This window comes from Urocitellus parryii, chromosome 9 (genome assembly GCF_045843805.1).
Source record: "Urocitellus parryii isolate mUroPar1 chromosome 9, mUroPar1.hap1, whole genome shotgun sequence".
Lineage (NCBI taxonomy): Eukaryota > Metazoa > Chordata > Mammalia > Rodentia > Sciuridae > Urocitellus > Urocitellus parryii.
The window spans coordinates 36,398,744-36,418,284 of NC_135539.1; the positions used below are offsets into that span (position 1 = coordinate 36,398,744).

Consider the following 19,541-nt stretch of genomic DNA (forward strand, 5'->3'; position numbering starts at 1 on the left):
GACATAAATGGATTTATTATTTAGATATTCTTGGGAAAGTGTATCTTTATATTAAAATATATTGTGTTGGTTATCCTGAGTATGTTATTATTTTTATTAACACCTTTTATTTTACCATATTCTTGGACATTGTTATTAGCATATTATGGGTGTTTTTTTTTTTAAGATGGGACTGGAGGCGTGGCTCAGTGGTAGAGTGCTGGCTGAGCTGGGTTCCATCCTCAGCATTGTAAATAAAGAACTTAATAAATAAAAGATTACATTGTGCTTGTTGACAAAAGGTACAGATTGTCTCTCTTCTCCCTTTTGTAGAGGTTCTCCTTTAGAGAACTGGTCCTAGAAATATTCCTGTCTCCCTTTGATTCACATCTAAATCTTTTAAAAAGTGGTATAAGCTGCTTGCCAGCATTCCAGCCAGGAATGCATTCCTAGGCCTGAGTCATCTAAGATGTAAACCTTGAGGAAGACAGCGTCCCTATGTCCCTGTCACCTTGGGAGTTTGGTGCAGGCACCCTTCTCTGAGCTGTTGTCTACCTGCTTGTCATAGAGATGTGAGAAGTTTTGCTTTTTGTTGGGATAAAGGCAAGAGCTCGGACCACCACTTCGATTACCAGATGAACTCAGGATGAGTCCTGTGAGAACGGTGAGCCCACGGTGCGTCAAGTGCTTTCACCCAGGACCAGCTGCAGTTTATCCTGAGCCCGGGTGCGAGGGCTGGAGGGTCCCTGCTTGGTATTAGAAAGGCGAGGCTTCCTCCTGCAGTCTCCTTAGTGGTTCGCCTAGGATGCGCATCACAGTCTGGCTCAGTGCTTCCTCGGGATTAAAATGGTTGTCTTCACTTTCTGCATTTGTGCAGAGGAATTCCTGGGTTGGCAGATTTTATTTTTACTATTTCCCCCACCAGCTTTTAAGAACCAATTAGGCCAGAGAACTGTTGCATTATTTCAGCCAAAAATAGTGAGAACCCATTGTGCTTATGGTCTCCTTTTCGAGGACGGACATTTGTACCTAACTCTAAACGTGATCTTCTCGGACAGGCACAGTCACAGGTGGTTCCTTTCAGTTGGTGTGCGCTGTCTTTTTGCAGTTTGGGCACATTACTTGTGCGATCTGGAAAAGCTACGGTTTCTGTCTTCTTTCCCTTCCTTGGACAGCATCGCTGGACAACTGCTGTAGCCTAGCCTTTGAGAAAACTTCTGCAGGACACACCCTTCTTCGGTTTGTCAGAACATTGGTCCCAACCGAAGGCTCTGTGGAAGAGAGGACCTGGGCTCCCGGGACCAACCACACAACCGGCTGCTAGAAGCCGAAAGGGACCGGAGACAAATGCGAAACTGAGCGCGGGGTTCGCGGCGGCCAGGGCTCATAGCACAGCACCTCTTAACTGCAGGACGAGGCAGAGACCTTTGCATCGTTCCCTAAATCCGGCGGCGCACAGACTTTTGGGAAATAGAGTCCGAGCAGGGATCCGCGGGCTTCCGGCGGCGTCCTGCGCATGTGCGGTTCTCCCTGAGTGCGTGTTCACGCATGCGCCTCGCCGCGGCATCGCCCTGGCTTCCTGTCCGTCCAGGTGACCGCCCTGGTTTTCTGTCTAGGGCCTCTGGTGACTAGGACCGCGGAGTCTGCTGGGTGATCGCCGAAGGGCGCAGGCTGTGTGTCCCGGAGTCCCCCCTGGCTCGACCGCTACCTCGAGGACCGAGCTCGCGGCGGAGGGCCCGAGGGTCAAGCAGCAGCAGTGGCGGCAGAGGGGCTGCGCGATCCGGGCCGGCGCTCCGCGGCACGGTGAGTCCTGAGGGGCGGATCTGGGTCCCGGAGGGAGGCGCTGCCCGAGGTTGTGCGTTAGGTCCAGCCCCGACTCCTTAGGAACCGAAAGGCCTGGCGAGGGCGAGGGCGGGGATCCCGGATCTGCAGAGACCCACGGGAACCGCCCGCGCCCGGGTCGTTGCTGTGCAGCTCTAGGAGGGACAAGGCGCTCGGTGGGTGGGTCTTTGAGGACAGTGTACCTGAGGAGGAGTGGACACCGGCCTCATCTGGGATTTCTGGCTGCACTCCTTTCTCCACCCCGACTCCCTTTCCTCCTCCTCCTCGTAGTGCTCCAGATGTCTCTAAAGGTCCATCAGCAACGCTGTTCCTTACAGTTTGCTTCTTAGTTCTGCCTTTGTAGAGTCACGCAGTGTGAATCCAGAAAAGCCTTTTACTGCCTCGTTTGATAGAGGAGGACATGGTGGATGATTTGACAAAGGTTACCCGGGTGTTTTTAGACACTTCAAGGCCTGGCTCCTTCCACTGTATTAAGTTACAGTACATTTCTTAATAGGATCTTTTTGAGCAGGCCACTCACATTTGTATGATTAAAGTCCCAACCATGGTGACTGTATTTCTTTAGTCAGAGAATTTCATGAATTTTCTGATCTTAAGTTGTTTGAAAAGTAAGAAAGTAAATGAGTTTTCTATAGCAGAATTTCTTTTTTTTTTAAGCTTACATTTAAGGATAGCACATTATTTCAATTAAATTTGATGTTAATTCACACTTATTCACCACTAATTATGTGTGGGTTGGCGAACATATAGGTAGGCACCATTCTGAGTATTTTCCAATTTTCCAATTCCTTCTGAAAAGGCCTAATGAGACAGTCTTCCATAGAGTGTCCTCAGAATTTTCTGGGTAGGTTTTTATGCAGGAGATTCCTGCTGTGACAGGTCAGATAACTTATAATGACGCTGCTTGCATTTTTCTTTCCCAGATCCGCCTCTGCTTTCACAATTCTCCATATTTTTCCAAGAGCAGCAGAACATGAGTAAATCCTTGGTGAGTTTTTCTGTTCATGTGTTTATTCTGTCCTTTTGTTTACTCCTTCTGAGGCAAATAAGAGTTGCAACTTCAAAACATGAAAATAGAAAGAGTCAAGATATAATCAAAATGGTAGCAATCAGCACTCAGCAGTTTTGCTATATTCATATGTGCAGATAGCATGATCCCTAAAGAGTTCTTAAAGTCAAAGTACATGTATGCCTCCTATTTTTGGCAAAAAAATTATAAATATCGTACATTCCTTGACTTACATTGACCATAAGTGAGATGTTTCCTTTCTCGTGGATTTTAAAGATTTCTTTGATAATTGTGAATAACCTTCCCAAATAACAACCTGTAAGCTGCTGCCACTGATACCTTACTTTTCTGTCATGTGAGCAGACAGCATAGTGCCCAGGAAGAACTCAGCACACACGATCTTTCTGGTGACTAAAACTTTGCCATACGGACATTTTGCTCCATGCAGGGATAAAGCCTGGATCAGCTGGAGGAATGGCTTCACCCTTAAGTGAGTCTAAGCAGTTCTTTCTGCAGGTTGGACTGGGTTGCACATCAGACAATGCAGTAGAAATCCCTGGCAGAGGTGTCCTCATTTTCCATTCCCATTTTATCCTGCCTCCCACGGTCTCCATTCTGTGCCTGACACTTCCCTCATCCTGTTCTGGTGAAGGTTGCCCGTGACCTAATGTACACTGGGTATTTCTAACATGCACACCCAGGGCTAATTGCCCTTCATTGTCTTAGACACTCTGCAGTCTCCCCTGTCATTTTTTATTCCATTTATTTTGTTGCCCTCTATTTTGAATCTGAGGAGTTCTCCTGCCTTCTTCACATATTTTTCTTTTGCTTATAGCTTTTGACTCTCCTTACTCCTGTCTAATCTCACCGTCCAGTGCTTTAACCATGAGTCCATGTTTGTTCCCCAAGAGGATCAGATGCCTCTGTCCAGCTGCCTTCAGAGAATCTCCCTGGGGTGTGTCCAGAGGGTACCTCAAGCTTATAGATGCGGTGGATCCCCAAATCATCATTTTTGCCCCCCCCCCCACCTATGTCTCCTATTCTCGTCCCTATTTCTTCATTGAGGCATTGTCCAGCCTGTGACCCTGTCCAGAAAAAATGGGATCCCTTAAATTTCTCCATCTCTGTTGCCTTGTGCAGTTGTTCCAGCATGTTAATTTCATATTCTAAGTGATTTTTATCCTTTCTCCTTACTCTCTCCCTGCCACCCTTATCACATTTTGCAGGAGAGTGTTTTGGGACTCTTGGAGAAACTCCCTTTCTCTGCTTCTACATCTTTCCTTCACTGGCTCAAATGCACTTTCTGCCTTGAGTATTTCTCCTGAAACTTTAATTTGATCAGGCTGTGTGCATGTGGAAAGCTCTTCAGAGGCTCCCTGAGTGACTAGGAAAACAAGGTTTCTGTTAAACTGGAAATGGGGAGATGGTGGGAAAATCAGGTTTGAGAAAATTAGGTTTTAGCCATTTTTAATTGATTCTGTTAGCATGAGGTAAAGTGGCAATAGCAAGAGTGCAGGACATGTGTTGGGACTTCAGGAGACAGACTGGACTGGGAGTCAGGAGACAGACTGGACTGGGAGTCAGCATAGAAAGCTGTGTTGGGAGGTGGACAAGGGGGTGAGCCCAGGACTCTCCCATATGCAAAGTCTACTACCGAAGGAGGGACTGGGTGGGGCAAGAGTGAGAACTGGGAGCATGAAGTTTCAGAAACCAGGGAAATGAAAGGTTTGTGGGTGGAAAAGCAACTATGTCAAATTCTACTCATAGTTAGTTAAGCCTAAAGACTGAACTGGCCATAGGATTCAATTCTGGGGAGATCCTCTGACTCCTTGAGAATTTGTTTAGCTGGATCTGATTTGATTTAAGAGAGAGTGGTAGAATTTGATTTGGTATATTCCTGAGTTTGTTTTTTTTTTTTTTTTTAAGTGGGGAATTTGGACCCAAAATTTTTTGGGGAAAAGAGAAATTGGCCAGTAACTAGAGTTAGGAGTTGAGGTCAAAATAGGATTTTTGTTTGGTTTTGTTTTGATGGGAGGAATAAAAAAGTGTATGATCCACTAAAAAAGGAGAATCTTTGATGCATGTAGGAGAGGGGTACACGGCTGGATGGTGGCGGGTCCTTGAGTCAGTGAGAGGGGACACGTTGCAGGCTTGCGCTGCAGGTGTTCTGGGTGTTGTTCAGTGGTGGGGGTAGGATGTGACATTCCTGTGTGCTTCTGTCTTCTAGGAATTAGCTCATGAGCTAAGAGGGTGAGGCTTCAGGTTTAGGGGGAGAGCAGTCCCAGACTGAGGGAGCACACAGGGTCAGCCATCTGACTTCCTGGTATCTTCCTTCCTTTGCCGGAAAAGTCATTTCATTTCTTACAATTTGGATGTAGTATGGTCTTTGGGTGCTCCTGTCATTGCCTGATGCTTCTCAGCTGGATGCTGTGGAGACCAGTCCTGCCCCCACAGACACTTTCTCTCCTCTGTTTCCTGAAGGATTTCCAAAGGCAGCTTCCTGCTTACCTGGGCCTGCTTTTCTGGCCCTTTTCCTCATCTAGTATTTTGTCTCTTGACTTCAGCTTTGGGGATGGGGGTATAAGAGGCACTTCTTAGCCTTGAGGACCCCAGATGCTCCTTTGAGGAACAATCCATAGAGTAACTGGTAGCAGTAAAAGGGGTCTGTGTTCAATGCCTGGGAAACTGAAGTGATGGCAAAGCAGAAGTCATGTTTATTGTGTTGTCAAGGTGCCATTTCTGTTATTCATTGAGGGGAAAGTCTCAGGGGATGAGGAGGAATTTCCATGGTGGTAGTGTAATCGGGCTTTGAGGAGTCATAGAGGTCAGTCAAGGGGTTTAGGAGACTGCATGGGTGCCCTGAGCAAGGCTTCTGGAGGACCAGTAACAAGTTTCACTTCCAGAGCCAAGAATGAAGGTAAATACTGAGACTGACGAAAGACCTAACAGTGCTGTACCAGGTTTGGGTTTCATCCTTCATAGAATTTGAAACCTTTTAATTGGGAAAGAGAGTCGTCTGATAAAAGGATGTAACAAATAGGCTGAGATGCGTAAAGGATGCCATGAGGGGGTTCTGGGGGCACCTCACAAGGGGGCTCGGATTTCTAACTAAGGTGCCAGATGGGGAATGTGACAGTGTTTCCATGACCCCAGACCCAGGTATGTCAGTCTGCTGATGTTTTTCTGAATCATGAGTGGGGTTATACATTTGTTATAGCTGATGATTTAGTATCAATACTTTATTTTTTCGTAAAATGAGCCAGGTGCAGTGCTGTGGTGCAGGTCTGTAGTCCCAATTATCCCAGAGGCTTCTAGTTCAGATTTTGACAAAATGTATATTGTGGTATCCACTGTCCACTGTCAGGTTCATGCAGAGCAGTTACAGTGTCCTAAAATCCTATGCCCCATATTGTCTCTAGCTTAGTCCTACCGTCAACTCCTGTTAACCACTAATCTTTTTACTGTTTCTATGTGTTGTCCCTTCTGGAATGTCAAATCATGGAACTGTACAGGAGCCTTTTCAGACTTGCCCATTTATGTAAAATGCCTACTCATAACATCCATGCAGATCTTTCTATTACAAGATTACTTTATTTTGCTTTTTTCTTGTTTACTGAGTACTCTTGGGCATTTTTAAATTTTCCAGTTTGGTCATGTTGGTAAACATTTTCTTCCAAGTTGATCATCTTTATATTTCATTTTTCAGCATTACCATATATTCTTAAATATTTTCATTTTGAGAAATGGAGTATTTCACCTTTTTTAACATTTCTCAGAATGAGAAAGCTTGCATGGATGGGCTTTCCAGATCCAGAGAATCCTCTCCTTCAGTGTTCCAGTGCAGGATCTTAAACAGGTGACATCAGTGGTGGGATTGGGAGGGGTTTGTTCTGTGGTTCTCATTTCTGGGAATCTTGACCTTCCCTCCCTTTCAGTGCTGCATGCAATATGTTCCTTGGATGGGGTGTAGATGGCATACTGACCAACTCACTCTTGAATCTGTAAAACTGAGAATGTTTGGCATGATGTACAAGAGCACGCTTGTTGGTTGGGCAGACCCCAGTTTGCAGTCCTTTGGCCTTGGGAAGGTTTAGCTGTTCTCTCCCCATCTGGTTCCCAGTGATGCACATGAGATCACTGACCTTTAGAGGCAACCAAGCTAACAGGCCATTTGTTGAAGTTCTCTCGGTCTTTTTTATTTTACAGTCTTGAGGAATATGCATTTTCTCTCATTGTTTACTTAGTGGAGTTCCAGTGCTTCACCTTGAACTCCTATTCTCCCCAGCCACTCCCAGAAGGAGTCTCAGAGAGGTAAGGAGAAGGCTCCTTCCCTGCAGCAGTGGAGGACAGCATTGCCTGCACCGAAACCCAACTCTGAGGAAGTTGTTCATTGAGAAGTTCACAAAATTATCCTCACCCTCAGGCCCAGTGCTTTGGCTTTGGTGAAACATAATCCGGTCCTGAGTTTTATTATTATAAAACTATCTCTGGAATAATATATCTAGTAAGCATTTTTTCTTTGAGATGGGGTCTCATGGTCTTTCCTAGGCTGATGAAGAGTTCCTGGACTCAGGGGAGCCTCCTGCTCAGCCTCCCAAGTGGCTGGACAACAGGCATGCCTACCTGGCTAAGCAGACATTACATTGTACCCTTGTCCTATAAAACTGACCTAAAGCCCTTAAATGTTACAGTTCTGATTGTTTCTAACAATAGTTTATCTAGGTTTATTGAAACCCATTTTATCAAAGTTATTCATTATAAAACTTCTTGTTTTATGCCAGAGTAGGAACAGTGAAATTTTTTCTTTTGTGGATAAAATTTTTCCTTTTGTGGATAACAGTGAACTCAGGCAAATGATTGAAAGCCATCATTAAATAAAAAACTCAGTTTGGAACATTCATGAGAATGCTGTTTTCCAGCAGCATGTTGTGGGCATTAAAAACAACAAACTGTAATTTTTTCATCATATACTATTTATTTCCCTCATAAGGCAAAGTTATAAGCAATTTTTTAAAAAAGCAAATTGAGAGTTAAAGTAAGGTGTATTAACATTTGACTGTTTCTTCATGCCCTGTTCCCTCAGTCTCTTGCATTTGGTGATGACTTTTAATATACAAGGACTTAGGTGAAGGTGACTGGCCCATTTGACTTTTTTGACCCCAGAATAGCCTTCCTTCCCTCAGTTAGTATTCCTTATTAATTAAATAATCACTCATTTATTCATTCATAAATGTAAGTACTCTCCTAAATATTGGGCTTCTGAAAATAATGAAATATTCCTTCTTAAACTCACTTTAAGACTCCCTTAGTGGGAAAGACTCAAATAAGATCTATAGAGGAGACGTGTAAATGGAATGGTGTGTTTGTTTATTTACTGGGGATTGACCCTAGTGGTGCTTTACCACTGAGCTATATCCCAGTCCTTTTTAGTTTTTATTTTGAGATGTAGTCTTACTAAGTTGCTAAGGCTGGCCTCGGACTTGAGATCCTCTTGCTGCAGTCTCCCTAGTTGCTAGCGTTACAGGCATTACCACCACATCCAGTTTAGTATGTTTATTTTAAGTGTGTTTTTGATAAAGTGCATGTCCCTAGGACATGTTTACCACAAGAACTGTTCTGGCTTAGAAAAGAGATTATATGAGTTCACTTTGTTATAGTCATAGGTATGTATGGTCTTATTACATGTATTGTGTATTTATAAGACTCTTTCCTTACCTGAATTTTCCTGAATTGATGATTTCTCCACATTTCCCCCTCTTCTCCTTAAGAGTGATTTGAAGGCATTGTGTTGGTGATATGCCTATTGTTATCCAATCCACATGACTGTATTGGTAAATATCAGGTGGATAATTAAACATGGACCCATCGTCAGAGTAAATAAAACCAGTCTTATTTTTCTAAAAAATAAGTAAGTTATCATTGCTAGGTCCACTTAGTGAGGCAAAGTGATGCAGTGTACAAACTCTGGGCCCTGTGGGTCCTCACTATGGTAGCCCCAAGTCAAGTCTTGTGATGCCTGCATGGAGTATGGGCAGAGCTTCTGGAAGCCATGCTTTACTTTCTATCACCTGCTGGGCAGGCATGTCATAGGTCATTCTGGCTGGGGCAGGCCCATTTTTGTCTCCATGTGTCCCATCTGCAGTTGGGCTTTCTCTGCCCTGACCACCTTTAGCCTTTCCAGGCCCCTGAGCCTGATCCCTGGACACCCTAGCAAATAGAACTGAAAGACAACACAGTATCTCCTGCCGGCAGGACCCTTCCTGTCCTTGTGGATGGTTTCACATGGAGAAGCCAAAACATTCAGAAACATCAGAAATTTATCAGTGTCCCACATGGACCCTGAACATGATGGAGTCTTTCATTTTCATTTAGATGAAATCAACTGGAACTACTGTTTTTACCTGTTTCATAATCCTTTCTTGGCAAGTGTATAAAACTTAATAGCCACATAAAAGTGGTAAGACAGGCAGTAGACATCATTGCTAGGTCCACATCATGTCCACAAAGCTGCATCAAGTATATTCTGTGGAGTTCCTGTTTCCTGCTGATGTTTCAGTATGTGATCGGGACCATATTATATTATCTTATCGTAGAGGTGATGATTCTAAAGGAAGCAGTTTTAGTGCTGGTGTGTTTTTGTGAGTGGGACAGTTTTTTTTAAGGATGCACATTTAAATTTCTTCGTTGGCTATTTGTCCATTCTCAGAAATGTGCGTCTCCTCTCCTAGAATGTGTAAATAGAAAGAAAGGAAACTCTCGGTTCCCAGCTGGGAATTAGAGAAACCAAGTCATGCTATCTGATACTTCTGTAGCAGGCTGTGGACTTTCCTATAGTGAAAGAGAAAACTAGAACATAAGCCAGAGTATTTGGTGAGTGTGGCAAATACTGGCTTGCTTATTGCTTTGGTGATTGTGGCAAATACTGCAGAGTGGTTCAGAAGGTTAGAGAAGGTACAGGCTTGAACAGGAATAGCAATTGAATTTCAGGTGTGGTGAGTATGTATTTCAGGTGTGGGACATATTTATCTGTCTGGAGTTTAGGATAGAGGCCTGAACTGGTCATGTAAGTTTGAGAAGTGTCATTGTATAGATGGCAATTAAATTAGCCAAGAAGCTAGTCAGACTCACCATCAAAGCAGCAAGCACAGATAAAAAGAGTAAAAGACCAAAGACTGAGACCTGGGGCCCTCCAACTTCATGATTACTTGAAGGAGAGAGGAACCGGCAGAAGAGATTGAAAAGGAAAATGGCCAGAAAGGTTAAGGGAGAACTAACGTTGTTTTGTTCTGGAGGCAAAATGAAGAGTATTCAGTTGAGTAGCACGGTGCGTCCTGGGATTTTTCAGACCTGTATCCCTGAGGATAAGAGTTGTGCCTGCTAGTTTTAGTTTCCCCAACAGCCAGGATTATGCCTGGCTCCCAGTGCAAGTCCAGCATTTTCATTTTCTTAATGTATATGAATAAGCCCCCTGGCACTATATTTATGATATATGTGTTTTTCTTCCACAGACTGTAATGTAAAATAAGGTATACAGTGTTGTGTTGTGTTTTGTTTTGTTCTGTTTTGTGGTGCTGGGGATTGAACCCAGGGCCTTGTGCAATCAAGGCAAGAACGGTACCAATTGAGCTATAGCCTCAGGCCAAGGTATACAATGTTCATGGTTAACTTTACCAGTGAGCTTGAAAAGATCTTGTCTCTGTGTACCTTTTCCATGTCACCCAATTCCAATTGTGGTACCACTGCAGGGGCCAGTGTCATTCAAGGATGTGGCTGTGGACTTCACCCAGGAGGAATGGCAGCAGCTGGACCCTGATGAGAAGGTGACGTACAGGGATGTGATGCTGGAGAACTACAGCAACCTCGTTTCTGTGGGTGAGAAAAACTTACTTTCTCAGTTGCTAAAATACATGGGATTTCTCTGATTTAACTTTGAATTGGATGGGACAAATGTGAGTAGTGTTTTTGGCACCAGGTAGGGCATTGTGGTCTTGACCTTCCCAGTGAAAGGCTCTGATTTTAATAAAGCACCAGGGCACTTTGTTGTGCAGCTGGCACAGCAGCACTTGCCCCGCATGACAGAGACCCTGCAGCCAAGCAGCCAGGTTCAAGTTCTCTTTCATTTCTCATTAACAGGGTATCACATTATCAAACCGGATGTTATCATCAAGTTGGAGCAAGGAGAAGAGCCATGGATAGTAGAAGGAGAATTTCCACCTCAAAGCTATCCAGGTGTGTTAGTGGAGGCAGAGAGGAGATTGGTAATGGGGAGTTTCTCTCCCAGGGACTTTTCTAATGGTCCCAAACCCTTAGAAATACTAGTTACTTTTACACTGTAGGTACCTGACTCTCATTCCCCAAGACTCCTTCCTTTCTAATGAAAATGTATGTCTGCAGAGCTTTGCCCTACTTAACCACTGCCCAGAATCAAAAGTCAGCCCCCTTCCTTCTTCCTCTTAAACCTTGGGTCTTTGCTCAATCTTCTAGCATTTCAGTATCCATTATCATAGGTTCCTTTTGTTTTTAGACATTCTTAAGGCTGTTACCAAAAATAACATGTGACTCTTATGTTCTAATTACCTTCCTGTTTTAAATGTTTTTATTGTCTTTGCTGTGAAATGCCTCAGACTTACTATTATCCTCAGTTTCACTTTTTACTCCTCTTTCCTTGAGGTCAGATGCCAAAATCCCTACCTGTGCCTAAACCAGTAGATTTCATCCACCTTCGTTGGTATATACATTATGCTTTATTGGATGGTGCTGATCATTCCTGAAATTTAGCCCTCCTGGAGTTTGGTAATAGTAGTAACTCCCTAGTGACTCCCTCTTTTCCTAAGTGCTCATTTTTATCTTGACTCTAATTTACTGTTGTTCCTAATGCCTTTAGTAACATTGCTGTTGTAGCGGCTGCTTAATAGGTTTTACATACATAAATTATATTTGATTTATTTGTCCTTCCACCTTCTCCAGAAATGTCTCTGAAGGATCTGTTTCCACCTGCTGTGATTTCCCTGTTTCACGAGATCCTCAAAAGGGTTTCTCCGGTCTCAAGTCTGTCAGGTTTTTGTTTGTTTGTATGTTTTTATACTGCTCACACTAAGGTTGAAATCTTTGCTACTTTTCTGTAGAACACTGTTGTACAGACCAAGTGTTTTCTGTTCATAGCAGTGCAGAGCTTCTCTCATTCTACATATCTGAAAAATGATCATGATCTTTTTAAAATTATAATTACTAAGAACCTTTCCCCCTTCCCTTATTTACTAAATTACACTATTCTTCTCTTTCCTTATAGTGCCCCTGTGGACTCAATAAAAATGCCCATTTGTCACCAGCTATTACTGATCTGGCCAGGATGAGTGACTGGGTTTTATCCCTTGTGAGATGTATTAATTTATCTTTTGAATTTTGTCAGTTTCCTTTGCCTTATGTAAACAAAACTGTACTCTCTCATAGCTATATTACTGCGAATCATAATTGGATTTCAAGACATCTTCATCTGACGTCTCCAGTTATGTTACCACTAGCCTTACAAGACAAACCTGCTCTATCCATTATGACTTCTCTGTCTTTCAGGGATCACCACAGTATTGCCCTGTATTGCCTAGAGGAAGTAATTTCCCACTCACTAAACTCATTCTGCCCATGCTCCTGACATCTTCTCTTCATGAGATTTTCATTCCTGCAGCTTCACACTTCACTAGGGTGGCTCTCCTTCCCCAAGTGACATATTTTTAGTGTCTGGGCTTGAATTTTCTACCTATTTGAAGTTTGTTTCCTTCCTGCCTCTTATCATTCCAGTTTCTTCCTTCTTTCAACTTCAGTTCAACCAAAAAAAGAAAAAGAAAAGTAGTCTGTAATCCAACAGGATATATATTTTGCTTGAGCTTTTTTGTTCTCCTGAATTATAATCCTATAAAGAAAATGTCATGTTCTCCCTCAATATAGTATGTAACAGAGTAGACATTTGTTTCTTGATTTTTCTGAGGAGCCATTCAGATCAAAGAACTTTCTTGTCCATCCATTCAAAAATAATTTATAGGCAGTTATCTCTAAATATGCATGCCTGAGTCACATCCCCATATTTTCTTACATACTAGAAAAATACCTCTGTGATTCCAATTAAGAATATCTCTGATTCTGTTCAAGGATAGAAAAGCCTTTACAGATAGGCTTTGAGTGGATGAAGCCAGGTAAAGAGGGAAGCAATAAGATCAGAGACCTGTGGCTACAAATGCACTGGGGGTATGTTGGGCACTACAATAGTCTTAACATAAGTCAGGGCTCTGAGATCATGATCAGTCTCTGACAACCAACATGTCATGACAAAGTGCTGATTACCTCCTCTAAAGCAAATCCCTGCTTAGGTGTATTTTATCACCCTCTTCATCCAACAAATGAGCTTGGCTTTCCTGGGACAGAGTATTTTTAGTAACAACTCATCCTAGCCATTGTGAATCCAGATGGTAACAAGTATTATCAGATTTTTTTAAAGACCATTTTATCTGTTGATAAGCAGTGGATTCAGAGAAGCTCTTGGTTTGGGAGAATAAAATTGATATGGCTTCATTTGATATGGATGACAGCAGGTACATTAGTTAGGTTCATCCCAGAATTTGTAAGATAAGTTAAAAAAAAAAAAGTTTAAAACCCATTATTATAAAAACAGGCTGAGGGATCTGATGCTTAAGGTTTATACACTATATTAAACTGAGAGATGGGGAAGCATTCACACTCAATTAGGTGAGAGCAAAATGTCAGGAGCAGGACTGGTTTAAGGAAATTATCAGGAGATTGAAAATAAGAAATAATTGCTCAAATCATTGAGCATGTGTTTTGGGCCTGTTCTGAGCGTATCATTAACTTCAGTAATCCCATAACAACCCTATGAGGTAGGGGCCATCATCTCCACTATTAACTAGCTCACCCAGGCTGCCTCGTCAGAGTTCATGTGAGACTGTCCAAATAGGAAGAAAAGGAGTTTCATGGCCAGAATAAATTTAGTATTAAATCAGTGTTGTTAGAATATGTAGAATCTAAACTTTCAGAAGGGTGGTGCCCTGTGGACCATTTTATACTTCCTGTGGACATGGATGTTCCAGAACTCTCCTTCCAGGTAAAGCTGAGTTAGGGAAAACGCTGGTTATAGGTTCTAGACATGAGAAAGTTTAGATGTAAATTTATTCAGTACTACTGTGGGGGATGGAGATGAAAAGGCAAAGTAGTATGTAAGGATGCAGAGCAGGGAGAGTGCTGCCACAGACATCTTAGAATAATGCCTTAGACTGCAATCCACCTCTCCCAGCTGATAGGAAGTGATATGGAGTAAAGTGCTCATCCACCTCCAAACTGAATCCCTGCCTGGCTATGGCATGTGACCCTCCTTGTTCAGCAGAGCTCCTTGTCATTCATCCTGTTTGTTCCCAGTCCTTTCATGTTTGTCAGCCATTCATCCAACATCTTTTTTCTACCAGTCATTGCTGTGTCTGCATTTTACCTTGTGTACCCTTGAACAAAATACAAAGTAGCAAAGATCAAAGGTGCCATGTTTTTGTCAAGTTTACTTGTTTCTCTACCACTTTCTAGTGTGTTTGTTTGTTATTCCAAACAAAAGAATGAGAGAAAAAAGCATTTGGAATTTTATCCATCTGTCCATTAAGCTAGCACCTACCCACAGTAAGGTGCTGTGTGCCAGTCTCATTCCATATCTCTTGTAGGAAGATGTACAAAAGTTGGTTCATTTTGCCTCTTTTTAGATGAGGTCTGGCAAGTGGAAGACCCAATGGAGAAGCTCCAGGAAGATGAAGATATGTTCTTCATCAACAAAACCCTGGGTGAAGAGAGAGGTAATGTTTCTGGTAAAGCTTTTAATGTAGAAATAAACCCTGTTCCTTCAAGAAAAGTGGCCTCTAAATGTGACTTATGTGAAAAGAGTTTAACATCTGTTTCGGAGTATATCAGTAGTGATGGAAGTTATGCAAGGATGAAACCCAGTGAATGTAGTGGATGTGGGAAATCACTTCTCCACATTAAACTTGAGAAACCTCATCCAGGAGATGAATCTTATGAATTTAATCAAAATGGAGAAGCTTATGCTTTAAGTGAACAAAATATTTATCAGAAAATTCATATTTTGGAGAAACCCTTTGAATACATAGAATGCCAGAAAGCCTTCCAAAAGGACACAGTTTTTGTTAATCACATGGAGGAGAAACCGTATAATTGGAATGAATCTGAAATAGCCTTTCTCCAGATGTCAGATCTCAGTGTTCATCAGAGATCTCACATGGAAATGAAACCTTATGAATGCCGAGAGTGTGGAAAATCTTTCTGTAAAAAGTCCAAATTCATTATACACCAGAGGACTCACACAGGGGAGAAACCTTATAAATGTAACCAGTGTGGGAAGTCTTTCTGCCAGAAAGGAACTCTCACTGTACACCAGAGAACCCACACAGGGGAGAAGCCTTATGAATGTAACGAATGTGGGAAAAACTTCTACCAGAAGTTACACCTCATTCAACACCAGAGAACTCACTCAGGAGAGAAGCCCTATGAATGTAGTTATTGTGGAAAATCCTTTTGCCAGAAGACACACCTCACACAACACCAGAGAACACATTCAGGAGAGAGGCCCTATGTTTGCCATGACTGTGGAAAGACCTTCTCCCAGAAATCAGCACTTAATGATCACCAGAAAATTCACACAGGTGTGAAACTCTACAAGTGCAGTGAATGTGGGAAATGCTTCTGCCGCAAGTCTACTCTCACAACGCACCTGAGGACACACACAGGAGAGAAACCTTACGAATGCAATGAGTGTGGGAAATTCTTCTCTCGGTTATCCTATCTAACTGTACATTACAGAACTCATTCAGGAGAGAAGCCCTATGAATGTACTGAATGTGGGAAAACCTTCTATCTGAATTCAGCCCTCATGAGACATCAGAGAGTACACACAGGAGAGAAACCTTATGAATGTAATGAGTGTGGAAAACTGTTCTCCCAGCTGTCGTACCTGACTATACATCATAGAACTCATTCAGGAGTGAAACCCTATGAATGTAGTGAATGTGGAAAAACCTTCTACCAGAATTCAGCCCTTTGTAGACATCGGAGAATACACAGAGGAGAGAAGCCCTATGAATGTTACATATGTGGAAAGTTCTTCTCTCAGATGTCATACCTCACTATACATCACAGAATTCATTCAGGAGAAAAACCTTATGAATGTAGTGAATGTGGGAAAACCTTCTGTCAGAATTCAGCCCTTAATAGACATCAGAGAACACACACAGGAGAGAAAGCTTATGAATGTTTTGAGTGTGGGAAATGCTTCTCTCAAATGTCATATCTCACCATACATCATCGAATCCATTCTGGAGAGAAACCATTTGAATGTAACGAATGTGGGAAAGCCTTCTCTCGGATGTCTTACCTCACTGTGCATTACAGAACCCATTCAGGAGAGAAGCCCTATGAATGTACTGAATGTGGGAAAAAATTCTACCACAAATCAGCATTCAATAGCCATCAAAGAATTCATAGGAGAGGGAATATGAACATAGTTGATGTGGGAAGGCTTCTCTGAAGTTGTACCTCAGAAACCTTTTAATATAATAGACAAAAACTCTACATGAAGTCAAACACTATTGTACACTGGGCCCTCTGTATCCATGGGTTCCATATCTACGTATTTGACCAACTGAAAATATTTGGTGAAGAAATTGCATTTGTTCTAACACTGACTTTTTCTCTTATCATTATTCCCTAAACTATACAGTGTAACAACTATTTACATAACACGTATGTTATGTATTGTAAGTATTCTGGAAATGATTTCAAGTATATGGGGAGGATTATATTAGTTATATGCAAATACTATACCGTTTTACATAAGGACTTGAGCATCTGCACATTTGGGTATCTGAGGGGTAATGGAATCAATAACCAGCCCTCCCTTCATCCAGCCTTGGATACCAAGGCACCATTGTATATCACAGTTCGTGCAGGCGAGTGTGGACAGGCCCTTGCGTATAGGTCAGATTCATCATCTGAACATTCACGAAGTAGAACCACAACTGTTAACAAGACCATGCAACTCACTAAATAAATACTAGACTATACAGAAATAAAAATGTCAAAATTTAGAATGTGTATGTCTCACCATGGATTTGAACTGCTTTACATATCAGGGAATTTTAACAGATTAAGGAATGTGGTAAACGTACTCCTTTGGAAAATGTTAATACGGAAAGCTGTGTTTCTCATATAACAAACTTTTTGTAAACAGTTTGAACAAAAACAGAACATATCTGCTGTGAATAAACATACTCTTTTTGTAAATAGAAAATGTAAAATTATTGGGATAGCTAGCCAACTCTACTAGATTAAACTCATGTAAACGGTTCCTGAGAAACAATAGGATTTAGGGACTTTTTGTTTGTTTTTTACTATGATACATTATAGTAATTGTTATTCAGTTTGAATCTTGTTTGAAAAACCTTGTTTCCTTATTAGTTTATAACACATAGGGTAAGATTGCCCACTCTGAATAGCATCACAATGTTAATATCTTAATATGTATTTTCAGTGAGATAATAATTGTCATTTACAAACACATTTGATCATTGTTAATGAACTATGTCATCCATAATGAAGCCATTTTTTGTAATATTTTCACCTATAGATAAAGGAGATAGATCTAGATGTATAAAATAGAAAACTCTGCATAGATAATTTTAAATTGTTAAGCCGGAAGTCTCCAAGAGTGACAAAGAGCTTTAGAACTTACTGCATTCTATACAATTAAAAAGGGGAGAGGGTTACTTAAAATATTCCCATTCTGTTTTTCACCTGTTTTTTATTTGGATGCTTACATAAGTGTGTGTAGAGCACAAATACTGTATAACATAGAAATTAGATGTCTTTTTATGATAGAGTTTGTGAATGTTGTGCTCTGCTCCTTTCCAATACTGAAGGAATTGAGAACACATTAATTGTGACAGACATTGTTGAATGATTCCCCCAGTCCTCCCTCCTTACTCTTTGCAGGCAGAGTCTGGGTATCCATTTGTCCTCACAGGATAGGAGATAAATCCTGATTAGTTTCAATCAGTAATGATAACCTTTCTCATTGCCAGCAGTTGGTTTAGAGTGGTCCTGGGATCAGTCTAGATAAAGAGGTACCTGACAGGTGTTTTCTGGAAAAGATTTCCTCAAAGGTTCAAGGACTCAAGCAAGGTGAAATGGAGTCTTTGGTCAGTGTCACCTTTCCTGGATCTGGTGCCTGGTATCAGCTTTCAACAGTGATTATAGTTTAATCCTGACCAGAAAGATTGGAAGAACTTGGGACCTGGATGATGTCACTGAGCCGCGAACCAGCCAGCCTTGTGGCCGTTCCATGTCTGGACTATTTGTTTTGTGATAGACTAAGTTCATTTTTTAAGCCAGTTGACTCAGAATGCTCTGTTGCTAATAATTGAAGACATTGTAACTGATAACAGAGTTACACTTTTATAGGAGTTATGCAATTCAGAAGTGGACTTTAAGCACTTATTTTGAGGTGTTGATAAAAAATGTATTTCCTGTAAATTTTGATGTAAATAGTTTGAGCATTGGATATCAACTTAAAACAATTAAATGTCTATGCTTCCTTGAACTCTCATAACACAGACTTGCAGAATTAACCTTTGGAATCTGTCATACCTCAGGTGCACCTCCATTTTTCTAATATGTGAAATAAATTTTGAGGTAATTTAATTTTATTATTCATGGATCACCGCTACATTAGTTGGCAATATATGGTATAAGGTAAGGATCTAATTTTGCTTTCAAATGATTACTTGCCAGGTAGCCTGTCTCATTTTACTAATTTACCCCTTTACACCACTGAACTGAAATGCCATATTTTTCATGTGTGAAACACACATCACTCCTGTTTTGTTGCTTAGCACTTTTTCTCCATATTTTTCTAGATGATTGTATGCTATGTAATAGGAATTAAAAGTCTGGTAGATTGTATAGTTTAGGGTAGGAACCAAAAGTTTATAGCATATTTGTTGAAATTTTATCTACAAAGGTTTCCACCCTGGAATGTCATTACAGCTTATTACACAATGTACATTTTGACAAAAATAAAGACATGATGTTAATACCAGAGCTACATTCTATTTGAGACCAAGATTCAGCCTCCCTTCCCTGTCTTTATTCCATCTCACTATGTTCAGCTGTGCTGTCCAATCAGGATCCTCAGAACTATATAATAAGCAACGCGACTGCAGCCTAAATAATGACCAGCTTTCCTAGAACACCTCTAGTTAAATAAAATGGAGCCACAAGGATATCCATATTTTAAATTATGTTGCTTTTTTCTTATGACAAAGAAAAACTATATCAAAAGCAAATTGGTTTTCCTTGATTGAATTTTAAAGTCTATGCCTTCTGCCAAAGTGATGACTAGTGTGAGCTCCTGGCTTGTTTCCATGGCCCATTACTGGAGATGCCATAGCAGGAAAAGCTATGTGTGGATCCAGAGAACTAAAGACCAGTCAGGTAATGGCCGAGAGACAGATGCTGAGGAAAGCCTGAATTGTAATCTTTACACAGACTTTGCTTTTCCTCCCTGTACTTATTATCCCCCATCTCCCTTGGACCACATATTAGCGTGGAATTGTACATGACATGACAGTCTCTGTCTCGGCTACTAAGCTACCTT

At 41.5% G+C, this 19,541-nt stretch overlaps 1 protein-coding gene across 2 annotated transcripts; it reads left to right on the top strand.

The window, feature by feature from the left end:
- Nucleotides 1–1,553: 1,553 nt before the first annotated feature.
- Nucleotides 1,554–18,966, top strand: Znf12 (zinc finger protein 12). 2 transcript variants are annotated; one of them, XM_026407183.1, is made up of 6 exons: nucleotides 1,554–1,782; nucleotides 2,745–2,809; nucleotides 10,576–10,702; nucleotides 10,964–11,059; nucleotides 11,798–11,887; nucleotides 14,581–18,966. In XM_026407183.1, the coding sequence occupies exons 2-6, from the start codon at nucleotides 2,795–2,797 to the stop codon at nucleotides 16,413–16,415; spliced, it is 2,163 nt and encodes a 720-aa protein (XP_026262968.1). In that variant the 5' UTR covers nucleotides 1,554–1,782; nucleotides 2,745–2,794; the 3' UTR covers nucleotides 16,416–18,966. The 2 variants fall into 2 exon arrangements, with proteins under 2 accessions (XP_026262968.1, XP_026262969.1); XM_026407184.1 differs by lacking the exon at nucleotides 11,798–11,887.
- The last annotated feature ends 575 nt before the right edge of the window (nucleotides 18,967–19,541 follow it).

What these genes read in the sequence shown, in the direction of transcription:
- Znf12 (XM_026407183.1), top strand. An exon ending in CAGCAACCTCGTTTCTGTGG is followed by an intron (nt 10,703 to 10,963) that starts GTGAGAAAAACT and finishes TCTCATTAACAG; the next exon opens with GGTATCACATTATCAAACCG. An exon ending in TCCGGTCTCAAGTCTGTCAG is followed by an intron (nt 11,888 to 14,580) that starts GTTTTTGTTTGT and finishes GCCTCTTTTTAG; the next exon opens with ATGAGGTCTGGCAAGTGGAA.